We start from the raw sequence: 15,929 nt of genomic DNA, 5'->3' as shown, positions 1-15,929 counted from the left end.
ATGAAAAGAATCGTGAGTCGCAGCCCTGATTTGTGTGCAGTCATCCTCACGCCCCCTCGCTCGCTGTGAATTTTCTTTTGTTGCGCGTCATCGATCAGAGCCACCGCTCAAGCATCTGTGGCGAGAGATTATCGATCCAGGTGTCATTCGCTGGACAGACCGTAGGAAACACCCCGGGGTTTCTTTCACCTTCACGTTCCTTCATTATAATTTGAAGACAAAAAAATCACGACGTCCCAAACATTTAAACCAGCCACTGTCTCCGTCTTAACCAGGCAACAGTTTCTACATTTGAGAGTGAAGCCGCTGGAACCAACGTGTCTGATAAAGGAGGCAAAGTGCACCAGCACAGTGAAGTGAAGTGCATGCTCAACTTCCCATGACTCTCCATGTCCATTACAACCGTGGCTGTAACGCCGCGGGCGATGTGTGCGATTGTGTCGGTGCCCTGTATATGTACAATATACATTTTCCGATGCACGCTTCATGGCTCGCTCGTGCCGCGACCCACTGCCTATATAACAACCCATCTAATTTATTTTTCATTTTTGCTCCGAGCTTTCCCAAATTAATGCTCGATGACTATGCATGAGCAGCGGTGGGGCTGGGAGGGGAGATACGGCGGCGAGCGGCGGAGGGAGTGCGAGCTGTGCACCGCTGATGATGGATACGCTCTATAGGCAACAGAGCTTAATGCGCCATCATCTCCTCATCCAGGGCCTGTGGTGTGTGTGTGTGTGGGGGGGGGGGGGGGTGCTGGGGCCCGGCCCCTGGCTATGGCCGGACTACACAAAAGGCAACAACACATACACATACATGGAAGACGTGCACTGACACTTGGAGTGTCTATAGATTCTAAATTGCTCCATCAGTCACTCTGGAGACTATATTCCCTGCCAAAGAGACCTGGACCGAGTACATTCATTGTAACCCGCTAACCCTCCCCCCTCCCGAACCCAATCCCTGGACCAATCCATCCAAGCCGACTCCCCAGGAGCCGCGCCGCAACAATCCATATTAATATATGGATTTAAAGCATCCAACGCCTCGCGGGCTACCACTTGGACTATATATTTACAGTGACTTTATTACACTATTACAATATTCATTACCTGGATCTTTCTGTATAGACCTAGCTAGCTGGGGGTTTTTTGGCCTTGGGCAAGAGGTAGAGGACGATTTGTCTTCACAGGGTGGACGACGTTGGCCTTCCTGATATATTACAGTAGCCCGCGATCGCCGCGCAATTTCCATTTCATAACTTTGACCGTACGAATTAACATCTGCGGCTTCAACCGCAAAGTAGTTTTTTTTTCAATCCCAATCCTCATAAATACATTCAAATGATAGTTTGATGTGAAAACTCTTCTCCGACCATATTATCATCTGAAGTGTGATGGGGGGGTACAAAAAAACACAGCTGCTGTCGATATTTAACAGATAATTCATCTGTCGGGGGAACAAATGTGCATCAGAATTTCCCAGAATCCTTTGTGACATGCAGGATGAACAGCTTAAAAAATAACAACAAAAAAAAAAAAGCGTCTGACTATAAATTTATATTAGGATGACAAAGAGAAAACAACCAAATTCTCACATTTGAAAAGCTGAAACCAGAGATTTCCCCTCCATTAATAATAAGAATAAGAATAATCTTGTGAATATTTTGTCAATTGATCACAATTCCTTTGGTCTGTAAAATGTCAGAATATTATTTTAATAATCCCCAAAGTGCCAACTTCAAGAAGAAGAAGAAGAAGCTGAAACTAATCAATGTCTAGCATTTCTGTTTGAAAAATTATTTTGTTTTCCCCCTCCGTCAGATGTGTTTGTTGGTTGGTTTGATTGTTTGTCAGAAGGATTTCGCAAAAACTTCTAAACGGATTTCCACGAAACTACGTGGAAAGATGGGCCATGGGCCAAGAAAGAAATATCCGAACAAAGAGGGCGGATCCAGGAAGGTTTTATCGCTTACAGGGCGCTTTTTGGACATTTTCACAGATTTCCCGGGGGGGGAAATTAATGGATCTTCATGGGGGGGGAAAATCTATCATATTAAGGAGACTGATGTTTAAAATAATCCCCAAAAATCTGGATCTAGCAGGTTTTAAAAAGTTTCATAAGGACACCGTTGGGCCTTGGTGGACGTATTCTAGTTATTCTTAGATCATCAAATAATTTGCTGATTCAGTTCCTAATGATCGACTTAATGAACTGTTTCAGCTCCACACACACACTCACACACACACCCATGTTTCATGCTCATACAAGGAGCTGATATTGTGAATGCACCGCACCCAGCGAACACGACGAGGTTTAAGGTATCACATTTCTTCTCAAATGAGTTCGCTCTCATGCGCGCGTTCACATGACATTTCACATTCATTCCGGGCACTTGACATAAAGGGAGGGTTCCGCGTAAACGCAGCTATCGATGACCTTCTCCGTCCCTTTTGCTGACATGAGAGGTGGAAATGAACGCGGCTTCCATTGTCAAGACCCTTGACCGGAGTCGGAACATCAACGTACAGGCACACATACCTGTCCAGGAAGCAGTGCTGCTTGTGAGTCACAGCTATTAGAGCCATTAGACAATTAAACAGAGCACCCGGAGGGGCCGAGGTAACTTTATCTCACACACACACACACACACACACACACACACACACACACACACACACACACACACACACACACACACACACACACACACACACACACACACACACACACACACACACACACACACACACACACACACACACACACACACACACACACACACACACACGTGGGTTTTTTGGGGGGTTTTTTAATCACTCACATGCGCGTTGGCAAAGACACGCCCCCACCCCGGCAGGCACGGCGGTGGAGAAAACAACTGGCCGGAATATTCAGGCGGAATGATTGCCCCGTTATTGATTTTGAGTTGACACGTTCCAACGTCTGGGTTTCCCTCGTGGTGGAGATATTAGTATTCCACTACTCTCTACGGGCAAACTGGACGTTAAGATGAAAACATACTAAGTGTTCTCCGCCTCCTGGGGGCGTTTCCGCACCAGTTAGCGCCGATATCCAACACACACACACTCATACCCTGCTGCCATGACTGTCATATTCATGTGCTGTCACAGGTTAGCCTCCAATCTGCCTGGTAATCCCATAACTACACTGTTGAACCGCAGAAACAGACTTTTACTGTGTCAGACGACACCCGTGCTCTAGCGTCCAGCATCCAGCCAATCTACCCTGATTTTCTCTCCGGTAACCGGCCACGGTTTTCGTCATTACCACCCTCCGCGCTCGCCCTCCAGAGCCTCTCCGAGTGAAAGTGTACAGACTGCAGGGAGGAGGAGGAGGAGGAGGAGTAGTGGGGGGCTTCTCCAGAGAGCCCTTTGATTTCTGCCAGACAAACAGATTTAACTGATTGTCGCGAATTGTGGCGGTCGCTCACAACAAGCCGTTCATCCTTCACAGAGCGGCCTCTTTCCTCTGCCCATCACCGACACGACGCTCGCTGAGACCGCGACACACTGCGGGGCAGATCCCTGGATAACTGGGTCAGGCGTGGGGGGGGGGGCCGGCATGAGAGAACGAGTCAGAGGCATCAGAGAACTTTATCTTCAAATAATTTAAGACGCCTCCACGACATAACGCCAGGCCACCAGAGGTCAGGGGGAGCATGTGCTGAAGAAGAAAAGTGCTGAGAAATCCCAAAAGAGACGAGATCTGTGGTTGGACATGAGCCGTTAAGAAACCTGTGTGGCCTTAAAAATCTGAATAACTATAAGGTGTATCATTTGTTTTCGTCATGTACTTACAACGGCAAATGATGTCGGTAAAGCAGCTGCCATTTTAGGTCCAGGTACATGCACTCCAATGCATAAGACGCTTCCAAGAACAGCACATCCAGCAAAAATCTTTAAGGCCTTGAGATGGAAATCAACCAATACTGTGACTTCCTCGAATGCTAATATTTTTGAATTATTCTACGACACAGGTTAAAAGTACTAAGGCAGTTCTATAGAAGTCTATGAGGAAAATGACTCCACTTCTCACTTGATTTATGACGTCAGTAAACATTTTACTGGGCAGTTTATGGTTCAATCTCTAGCTTCAAGTCTTCTTCAATACAGCATGATGTTCATTTTGTAACTTATGGTCCATTTAGAGTCAAATAGACGAGAAAGCGACGTTTACAGTGGATGGTACCGTCCAATCAGACTGGTTAGTCCAGCATAACCAAGATGGCAGCTCACAACCACTTGGTTGGTATGCTTGGTCTTTGATGGAGACCCATGTGTCAGCTGAAGACCTAAACAGGATCCACCTCTTCCATTTAGATTCACCTCCGATCAACGCAGAACACAGTCGCAGGGTTTTCATGCACTTCTCCGCGTCTGCTCACCTACTAATTACGACTGCAAGGTCCAAATCATTGGCAGAGAGCAGGAGCCAATGACGAGGCATCTTTGCTGACATTTCTTACGACTTCATTAGGCGAATTATAATCAGAGCAGCTTTGTCAAAAGGCTCACATGATCTGATCTTTGCGAACAGAGGAAACAGACCCGTGTCGATTGTTTAGGTGATGAGTGATATCTGCTGTCGCAGCAGGAAATACAAATATTACTGAACTGGAAACGCCTGATATCAACTGTTGTCCCTGGTTTGCTTTGATCATTATAATAACAGTCTACTCTCATTTAGAACAGTCGGTTACATATTAGGATTGTATTATGAGTTATTTTGCTACAAAATAAAAACCCATAACTTATCTATGAACCTTTGGACGTGGACTAAGATTGAACCGCTGTGAGACATAAGCACATTTACCCAGAATACGGGTATGTTGTTGGCGTATTTATCTTGTAGTTAAAATCATGAGGTTTATTTCCAACTTTGACCTGGAAATATTGCACGTGTCATGGACAATTCCTGCAACACTGCGGGTTTTCTTTTGAGATAACGGCGTATCGGGTTAGAGGTGGACACTCCAGTCTATCTTTGCCGTGATTCACTATCACCTCACAATCTCAACGGCTGCCACACGGGAATGGTGACGGGGTGAAAGACACCGTCACAGCAGCCGCTCGTGTGCTCACCACTGGCACAGAGGATTTTAGACACGATGGTCGACATTCTGACGTGATTTGTGCAATTTACAAAGAAGCAACAAGAAAATAACTGTTCAGTGAAATGTGATTCGTCTGGATTATCTTGCTCTAGCGTGAGTAATATACAAAAGGATATACAAAAGAATAAATCTGCTTAATAATGAACCTTAAATAACTTTAATTCGTAAACGACTCGGAGGTAGGTCTAAAAAAGTTAATGCTTGATAGATAAGATCCATTTTTTTGGACGACGATGACAGACCCAAAGCTCATTCTAAAGCTGAGTCAACAGATGTCAACCAGATTTGACATCTCTAATATGTGTACGTGACGACACGCGGTTGACCGCAGGACGCGCCCCGTAGGCAAACTGCTATTTGTAAACAGTATGGCCTCCTAGACGACGCGATGCGGTCACCGCCATGTTCGTGCGGTTGACGTGGCGTGACAGCGGGCTCTCTTCACCGTTCAGCAGCAGATGCAAATGTCATCTGGAGGTTTAGAAACTTCCCCCGTCTCCATTTCAAACAGTGTGTCTACACCACGAATGACCCATTAGCCTTTGTTTCTATACAACCACGTTCCCTACTGTCTTTTGAGGCTCTTAAAAGGCTGCTTTATTGTTTTTTGGTAAGGTTTTTTTTCTGAGATGTTCAAAGTGGATTAGTCATCAGAAAAATGAATGCACCTCATAATTTTCTCAAGCATGAACATCTCTCCATAACTCAAAAAGTAATGAGCAAAACTGAACGCATTTATCATTATGATTTTTTTCATTTTGTGAATATTGACCCTACGGCCCCCTGAGGATGTTCAGGGAAAGTCATATCTCCATCCTCCTCCTTCGCAAGAGCTCTGCACCAACAATGGCCCCCGCAGACATCCGACTACCAAATGATTTTCAATCAGAGGCCGATATCAGTCAAACCGAATGTCAATACACAAAAAGCATGGGCTTAATCAGGGTCGCCAAATGCGTTATCTCATCCCGTTCAATCGATGTAACCCTCTGTGGGGGACCACCAGTGGACTGGCTGGATGAGTAAATGGAAATCTAATCCCCTCGACCGACCGGGCAGATCTACTGTAGGTCAACCGCTCTACAAAAAGGGCCTCCGTGGGAAAACCCTTCCAATATGACACATAAAAGGATATTTTTTATAAATGTGGGCATCTTTTAAATTCCTAAATACATATACACAGCATCGGCAGCCACCTGGGACTGTTCGCCGCCCGCCTTTCCGCACGCACACGCACACACACACACACACACACACACACACACACACACACACACACACACACACACACACACACACACACACACACACACACACACACACACAGTGCAGTGACATAACACATGAATACCACACACACTGCTACAGTGTTTCCCCTAGGTTTACTGGTTGGGGGGGGGGGTTAGGGTTAGGGCTTGTTAGGGTTCACAAATCGTGATAAGTTTCACTCACAATCTTTCATACAGAAATGAGTAATAAGGTGTATAAGGAAAGTGACATGAAATGACTTCTGCTTGACATTATATGAAAAATACAGCAATCAATTTGACATTTCAGGAGGGGGCGTGGCTCCCGTTGGGGGGGGCGGGGCGCCCTCCAAATTCAATGGTAGGGGAAACACAGGCCACCTGTTGGTGTTGAGACATCGGGGGACAATCGAAAGGGACACTATGTAAGTATGTAAATACATGTCAGGGTGAAACATGAGTCATATTAAGTATATAAATACATTGCTCGGGGGGGAAATTACACACTATGAGACAGGTTCCCCCTTCAAACACCCGCCGTCATCTTCAGGAGACTTCCGGTGTCATCACTGCACAGCCACGCGTTTCTTGTAAGAAAACTTGTAAGACAGGTACACCAACCCGGGGGGGGGGCCCCCACACACACACACCTCCTACCACAGCAACTGGCTACTCCTGAACCACGCGTAAAGACACAACGCCACGCCGGACTCCGTTAACAAATCGGCCGAATCAACGTGTCACATCCACCCGGGTGGTGGTGCAGGTGAACGCGGATCTCACGGAGGACGTTTCGCCGACACTACAACGTGTTCTGACAATGAATCCACTGACTGCGCTCCACCTTTGGTTACACACACACACACACACACACACGAAAATAATGACCACAAGTTGCCACACACACCAGCTGTCAACGATGACACGCGAGCGACGCGGGCGCACTCTCGGGACGCCGGGCCGAACATTTGGCAAAAGTTCTTTTGTCATTAATTCGCGTGCTTTTCGGTGCGTTATACGTGAGCCGAATTGCACAGGGGACGTGCGCGATTTCGTCTGCGGTGTTCGGCCCCGCGCCACTGCGGATGACGGCTTCCCCAGGCCGAGTGGAAACTTAAAAACGACAGAATTTCAACGGCGTTCCGGGGTGACGTTTTTCCTTGCTTCTCCGGCGCGCGAGCTCCGCGGCGCCTTCCTCACCTCCTTGACTTTGGCCCGTCGCTCCCTGGTTCCGGCGTCCAGCGGCTCGCGGCCCGTGGTGCCGGGCGGCCGGTGGTACTCGACGAAGGGCAAGCCGTTCGCCCCCTCCGCGCCTCGACGCAAACTCTCCTTGGCAACTTTCTCCTTGTCGTCGACGATGTCCTGCTGGATCTCGTCGGCGCGCTTCTGCAGCGTGTCCTTGGCCTCCAGCAGAGCCTTCTCGTGGTCCTTCCGGATCTTGGCCAGCACCCGCTCGTCGCCGCCGGAGGAGCCCGCGTCGCCGCCGTCGGGGCCGGTGCGGGTGTTGGTCTCCACCGCGGCGGAGTGGAAGAAAACTCCGCTGAGCAGCTTGGACGAGTCCGGCAGGAAGAAGATGGCCCCGAAGCACAGAGTTATGAAGGCGCTGAACACCAGCAGCAGGATGAACTTCTCCGTCAGCCTGAAGGAGGTCGGGCTGGCCGACTTCCGACTCGGGGTCGCGGTGAAAGGCAGGAGAGTTGCAACTGGCATTTTCTCCTTCTTTGCGCTCCGACAACTCGACCGGCAACCAAGCGGAGAAGAAGAGAAACAAGCTGAATTCAACCGGTCGGGCGACTTTCACTCGCGTCGGGCGCTCAGGGGTTTTTTCTTTTCCGGTTTACTTCCCGTTCACAAATCCATTCTCCCGGCGCGTTGGCCGCGGTGTCAAACGTAGGAGAGCGGCGGCGGAGACCTCCGGCGAAAAGTTGCGGACCGGGCGTGTGTCCGTACCGGGGACTCTCTGCAGACGGAGCGCAGCGGCCGGGAGCAGCGGCTCATACAGGAAGCGGCGGCGGCGGCGGAGGGGGCGTGACAGACAGCCGCCATGAGCCAATCACGTTCTGCCCTGTGAGTAGTGGGGGAGCCGGGGGGCGTGGCCTCCCGACGCCTGGGTATTTTGAGCCGCTGACAGGACGCGACGAGCCAATGATTGAGTCTGGTGTTATTATTATTTGTTCTATGTTCTCGATATAGTATTTCAACTTTATTCTCAACATTTTGACTTCATTCTCGATATAGTATTTAAACTTTACTCTCAACATTTTGACTTCATTCTCGATAAAGTATTTCAACTTTATCCTCAACATTTAGACTTTATTCTCGGAATGTTAAAAAAATTCTCAACATTTTGACTTTATTCTTGATAAAGTATTTCAACTTTATTCTCAACATTTTGACTTTATTCTCGAAATGTAAAAACTATTCTTGACATTTAGACTTTATTCTTGATATAGTATTTCAACTTTATTCTCAACATTTTGACTTTCATTTCTTATAAAGTATTTCAACTTTATTCTCAAGATTTCAACATTTTTCTCAACATTTTGACTTTCATTGATGATAAAGTATTTCAACTTTACTGTCAACATTTTGACGTCATTCTCAAAATGTTAAAAAAAAAACAACACCAAATTTCAACTTTATTCTCGACATTTTGACGTTATTCTCGAAATGTTAAAAAAATTCTCAACATTTTGACTTTATTCTTGATAAAATATTTCAACTTTATTCTCAACATTTTGACTTTATTCTCGAAATGTAAAAACAATTCTTGACATTTAGACTTTATTCTTTATATAGTATTTCAACTTTATTCTCAACATTTTGACTTTATTCTCGAAATGTAAAAACAATTCTTGACATTTAGACTTTATTCTTTATATAGTATTTCAACTTTATTCTCAACATTTTGACTTTCATTTCTGATAAAGTATTTCAACTTTATTCTCAACATTTTGACGTTATTCTCGAAATGTTAAAAAAATTCTCAACATTTTGACTTTATTCTTGATAAAGTATTTCAACTTTATTATCAACATTTTGACTTTATTCTCGAAATGTAAAAACTATTCTTGACATTTAGACTTTATTCTTGATATAGTATTTCAACTTTATTCTCAACATTTTGACTTTCATTTCTTATAAAGTATTTCAACTTTATTCTCAAGATTTCGACATTTTTCTCAACATTTTGACTTTCATTGATGATAAAGTATTTCAACTTTACTGTCAACATTTTGACATCATTCTCGAAATGTTAAAAAAAACAACACCAAATTTCAACTTTATTCTCAACATTTTGACTTTATTCTCGATATAGTATTTCAACATTACTCTCGACATTTAGACTTTATTCTCAAAATGTAAAAAAAACAAAATCTTCCCCCTAATTTCTTGTGACTGGCCCTAATACTCTTCCGCAATAATCACCTGCAACAAAGAACCAAGGTTTTCTCGTCAACTTTGAATGAGTTTAATATAGTTACATGAGGTGGACCCGACTTCCGCGTGCTTCGGTAACTGCGCGCCTCCCAAAATTCATTAGCGGTTGTTTGCAATTGAACGTTGGCGCGTCAGGACACACGTCGACGCTCATGTTGCAAACACCCGTTGTCACCGCATCGTTTCTTCCAGATTCAGCCTGTCAATGAGAATATCGCAACTTTACAACTTGGTTAGCAGCTAGCGTTAGCTTAGCAAACTGGCTCACAAAACATCAACATCCGGTTGTTTGGTGCTAGATGGTTAGGCTACATACAAAGTGAGGGGAGCAAAAAATCCTTAGGGGTCACGTGGGAACCATGCGGCACTTCGCATGACAAACCGTACTAAACTTCTTTAGATATACCAGCGTGCTGGACCAAAAGACTGACGCACATTGTCCTTAACCGAGCTCATGCTAATGTTAGCACGCTACAGTAACTGCCAACACTAACATGCTTGTGTTAAGCAGGTACAGAGTTCACCATTGCTCACATCTAAGTTAGCCTGTAACTGTAACATTTGGTAAGTAGCGGAAAATGACAAATTAGCGCTGGGGCTGATGTGTTTAGTTTCACTGCCATTTGGTCATAAACCAAAGTATTGAACAAAGGGAAAGTTGAAAGGTCATCACATGGGAACCACCACATTTCATGACTGTCAATACTGTATTTGTTTTGATCTACTTTATCAGGTCAGACCAACATGATGGACTCAAACCAAAGACTGACTATTTTTTTTAAATCAAGTCTTTCCAATTTTTCCAACCACAGATAAGAAGAAGCTTCCAAAATATGATTACAGATTTGCATCAAATATACACAATATATGCCACGCATCAGTCACTGGAACAACAGGAAGTAGTTTTGACTGTTAGTAATACTTCAGCAAAACTTTGGTGAAGGATTTTTTCTTATTGTTTTACGGTCGTATGGGTACTTCTACTAAAGCAGAGTCATGCCCAGTCATGACATTCCTCATCAGCTTTACCTTCTGGCCATGTCATGTGTCTTTCTGCCTGACTCCAGTGAGGGGGGAGGGGTTCATTAATTGGCTGATAATGTGGAAAATAACTGCGGCAGAGTTCCTGCTGCCTCTTGTATTCCCTGTGAAATGCAAGAGTTGCTCAGGCTTTAAAGACATCGCTGTACTTACTTATGCAGACAGAGGTGTAACGAGCGACCCCTCCTCACAATACACAGTCGACTACCATTGAAAATCTCATCTATTACTTAGCGCAGGCTGCTTATTATTATTCATAGGCTTAATAAATGGACAGAAAAGACCTGCGACGCATAAGCACATGCACATGCACACATGCACGAACGCACACATGCACTCGACTGATGACCGTCGTGATCTTTGTTCGTCTGCGTGAACGTGGGAGATCCGCCGCAATCATTTCAGTTGTCTCCGCGTGGTGATTACAGATGGTTTGAGGAACCGGCCGGTTGTGCGCGTTGAAACGTGCAATTTAAACTTAAATGGGGAATGGAATTAGGTGCAGCCCAGGCTGGAGTTTATCAGAGCGAGTAGAGGAAAAATCAATCTTCCATTTGCTCCGTGCCATTTTGGATAGTGACGAGCGCCTCCTGCTATTTTCGAGCTGAATAACTCATCTTCTGTGCGTGTGTCATTTGAATGTGTAAACTTGTGGGCTTTTTTTTTTTTTTGCTGAACATGTACATTTCTATCGCACACATCATTGTCCATATTGTTGCTGTCAATATTCTGCCAGGCCAATAAAAGTCAAAGCTTTGTCAGCGATATAATTTACTTTGCACTGTAATGTGCTGCAAACGTCACCTGCTGCCGCCGGAGAAGCACAGAGACGGAGAGTCTAATCTGGGGATGACAGATGTGCACTGCCATATTGAAATTCCCCTTCCTGGGATGACAGCGTGTCTACATCGTGACGTGCCCCCGTATGATTACTTTCTCACTCTGCGTTTCAGGCAGAAGAATTAAATCTCAGCTGAAATGCGCGGCATCTCGATATTGAACCCGAGAGTCTCCCGTGGCAACAGTTTTGACGACGGCTGACGCTCCGGCCCCGCGTCGGGGCATCAAAGTTGCCATTCTCCGCGCTCTCCGAGCCTGGGTAGCTGTTGGGGATGTATGCATCGGAAGGGAACACCGCTTTCCCAGTGGTGCTGCAGCTTTCTAGGTGAGGAGGAACAAATAACCCTTTGTTGTGCAGCTGGTTTAACTTGTAGAGAGGCAGTGGAAGGTAAACTATCTTCTGAGGCGCACAAAGGAAGAATCTCCTTTTTCATACTCCTGCAATATTGCATCTTAAATCCAGCACTCTGGAATAATGTTAGAAAATAATGACTTTTATTTTTAATTGTGCTCATTTCCCCTTCACCTTCAGGGAGACGCTGACCACTCCGGCCTCGGTGCGGCAATTACAACTGGGACATGGGTTCATTTCTGTAGCCTGCAATATTTTACATTTCCCATTATGAGCTACGACGACAAGTGTGTCAACGCTGAGGGCGAAACGCTCTACAGTAAATCGACTGACACGGCGACGCCCAGCTAACACAAATCAAACTTACCAGTCATGTCCGTACTAATGCGACCCTACTTAGAGAAAGTGAGAAATCCCGTGTGTACATAATGCATGCTCGATTTTAAAATTCATGAGCCACTTTGGACGTGGCTGTTCACAGGAGATGAACGCACACAGCCTTCACTGCTGTGGCAAGATGTCGCTCTTATGAAGCAGCATCGCTTTCTGTCTATTGTGGCAAACTGTTGTGTGTAAACATCGGCATCTCTGCCTCCTCTCTATGATTGTTGAGCATCGGTGCATCGGATGGCATGAATTTGATTCCTGCATCATCTACATAATAGCAAATTAGGGAATATAGATACAATTCCAAACAATCAATTCAACTCATAAATGTACAGTTCACCTGATGAAGGAGTGATGTGTTTCCTTCATTTGATGTTACAGTAAAACACTCAGCAATTTCTGGCCACTAGGGGGCCGGAATAAAGGCTGGGTATTAAAAAAAAAGCAACAGATTTTCCTGGTGAACTTTGATTCATATGCCGTGTGTGTTACACAACCCTGGTTTAAAACTGGCGTGATACAAGTCTCAAGACAGAAAAGTAACAGAAGAGTTGGTGGAGTAAAGAATTTCACGCGCTCATGTGTGCTAGCAATTAAAGTCATTTCAATTCAATTTTAACTTCAGTTCAAACTCAGCCTCATTTTTTGATTAGGACCATTTTTTACACGACATTATTAATATTTCAAATGCTTTTCAATGTTTCCACCACAACACCCACTACAGTCGATTGCCTCCCCCACACTCCAAATGATTCACGGGAAGTGAACAGTCCCTTAACATCAAATGTCGATCCGAACTAAATAAAAGTTGATCTTCAGAGACCCACGACGGGGTTTGGTACATTGGCTGGAGGGTGAAAGCTGCTGCTTGGTCCAGAGAAATGGGACGAGGTCCAGCTTCCGACCGATTCGCCGCGGTCCCACTGGCAGCGGCGCTTATTTCCCCTTTAATGACTGCTCCGCACATATCATGACATTACGTAACGATGACTCATGGCATCTGCCGCGGCCATCTTGTGGTTTTCCACATAACATGAAAGTTTCTTCCTGATGTAGCGAGTGAAGAAAGTAGAATTTCGACTGAAACATTGCACATACTACTCATGCAACTCATGGAAAACAAGCCCGCAGAGACGACCTCGCCCGAATAAGAACCAAGATTGAGCTTTGTTTGCTTGAAATCATCCTCCTTGTTCAGTATTGTCACTCGCGTGCGTTGATGGCAATTAGCGAGGACGGCTTCAAGTGAGTTTGAGATTTTTATTAAACTAATATCGCTAATATTGCCAGCCCGATGTGCCCGGGGAGTCCTCTGTCAGCCAATTTGCTTAATGTAAAATAGGCCATGCATTCATCTCCCAGCTGTTTGACGCCTGCGCCGCGCTCGTTCCTCTGTCTCTCTCTCTGCCTTGCCACCGTCCAAATATAACCTTGCCCCAATCTGATTTAACCACCGCGGTCTCATCCCTGGGGCAAAATGGACTCATTTGTGCGGAGAGAGAAAAGAAGAGGAACAGGAGAGAGAGGGGGCGAGACAAGTGAGAATAGGAAGTCCAGCTGAGAAGAAAATAAAAGGGCTCGGAGGGTGGAGGGCTGCGGAGAGCGGTAGTGAATAGAGAGGGCGATGGAGAGAGGAGGGGAGCGAAAGACGAGATGTGCTCTGCGAACAAGGTCACTAATTGGGTTGAGACTTGTAGCGCTCGCGCGATCCCTTCCCCTCGTCCCTGACAGAAATCAAATTATTTTCAAAAATCTTTAATAAGAGCAAGAGAAGAAAATATGCTAATTTCCACGGGATAGATTGGGGTTGAAAGGAGAGGCAACATTACGGGAACAAAATAACAAGTTGGCCACCAATATCATATTAATGTAGACTTTTTTGGGGGGCCAGTGTTGTGTGAACTCAATGAACCCGACTTGCTGAAGTTCTTTTGGCACTTTCTCTTTTGTAACATAATCCATATATGAGAAAAGTTAAGATTGGAGAAGAGATGTATCTTCCTCTGCCCCAGACGTGTGACACATCACCGTTATTTGACAGCGGCCGCTAACCCAACCTCGATCCACGGGCGCTGTTAACCCGGCGCTCCCTGATCGTATTAGCCGACCCTACCTGATCATATTATACACCTGTTGGGACTTCCTGTCCTGCCACAGAGAGATATTGACTCAATTTATTCTGTTTGCCTCAAAGAAAAGAAAGAAAGTCTGCTAATAGCAACAAAAAAACACAGTACATCCATCTCCTTCCTTCTGAGACACAGGTCGGAATGGTCATGGATGCAATTAACAAAAAGGAACATTAAATACTTTATGCTGAGTAATGTTTACTTATATTTCCAGCGGGAAAAATTAACCCACAATGTTATTTGTTTTTTTAGGTTCAGGTCAATATATGCTGCAGATATCTATATTTTTCAAAACCTTGTCGTGTTGAATTATGAATGCAAATCCAATGTGATGGAGGTTAATCGACTTTTGGCTTATAATTAGTTTTAGAGCCTTTGACAGACGCATCAGTATCGGTGTTAATGTTTGCCGATATACAACAGTATGAAAACTTTTATTCTACAAAATTAACAATGTAGAAACGCTGTGTATTAATGTTAACATTTGAGATGAAACAAATGTGTTTATTTCTATATTTGTTCAATATATTTCTTTGTATTTGTGTTTCCTTTTTATTTTTTATGATTAAAGAAATTCAATTTCCAGGGTTTGATAGCAAAATCTTATGAATCACTACCTATTTCTTTATATTTATATATATATATATATATATATATATATATATATATATATATATACATTAGCCGATATATCAGTCAATCAATGTGTTGTCATTGTTGCCTGCTCTGTTCTGTGCTGGGGGTCTTTAGCTGCTGCTCTCCCTGCCTAACTTTGAAGGTTGATGGAAGGGTAGGCGGGTGTGCTCTCCCTGCCCTTCCACCTGCATACCTGGAAAGAATGGGGCAGGGAGAGCACACCCGCCTACCCTTCCATCAGCCTTCAAAGTGAGGTCCCTGAACAGAGCCATACCACCAAATACAACTAAGTGCGATTATTGAAATGAGTAAATTTAGACTCTAGTGGTCCTGACTGAACTGTTAGCAAACATCTGCCTATGTTCACATCCATCAGATACAGAGAAACATTATCTTTCATTTGGAAACAGCATCTGGAAACGATGCTGATGTGGGAGGCGAGAGTGAACTGAAACCAAGAGCTTAAAAAGAAGCTGCGGCAGCCGCAGACATGGCGTTAGGTCTTTTCAGGTCTTTGACTACAACTAACACCTCTCGCCTCACTTATAATCGTACGAGCACTTATCAATAAATGAGGGATTAGTGCAGCTCTACGGATAATGAAAATGTTCAACAGCATCAAACCAGAATCATCACTCTTCTCAAACGCACATCCGTCAAAGTCACGTGCGCCACCCTTTGTAGTCGGAGGAGGACGGATAAAGACCAATTCCATTAAT

At 44.8% G+C, this 15,929-nt stretch overlaps 1 protein-coding gene and 1 long non-coding RNA gene across 2 annotated transcripts in view; one reads left to right on the top strand and one right to left on the bottom strand.

Annotated features, from left to right (window-relative positions):
- The window catches only part of man1a1 (mannosidase, alpha, class 1A, member 1), a 103,087-nt gene extending 94,692 nt beyond the window's left edge, over positions 1–8,395 (bottom strand). The window contains exon 1 of the mRNA XM_035617183.2: positions 7,585–8,395. Coding sequence (XP_035473076.1) covers positions 7,585–8,094 — 510 coding nt within the window. The 5' untranslated portion in view covers positions 8,095–8,395. The remainder of the gene's footprint in view (positions 1–7,584) is intronic.
- LOC118289939 lies at positions 6,733–15,000 on the top strand. Its single transcript, XR_004786285.2, has 3 exons — positions 6,733–6,809; positions 11,820–12,031; positions 12,239–15,000. It is a non-coding gene; the product is annotated as an uncharacterized LOC118289939 (long non-coding RNA).
- The last annotated feature ends 929 nt before the right edge of the window (positions 15,001–15,929 follow it).

The sequence above is a fragment of the Scophthalmus maximus genome, chromosome 18 (genome assembly GCF_022379125.1).
Source record: "Scophthalmus maximus strain ysfricsl-2021 chromosome 18, ASM2237912v1, whole genome shotgun sequence".
NCBI lineage: Eukaryota > Metazoa > Chordata > Actinopteri > Pleuronectiformes > Scophthalmidae > Scophthalmus > Scophthalmus maximus.
The sequence above is the reverse complement of the archived record's forward strand: the minus strand, read 5'-3'. Positions and strand labels throughout refer to the sequence as shown.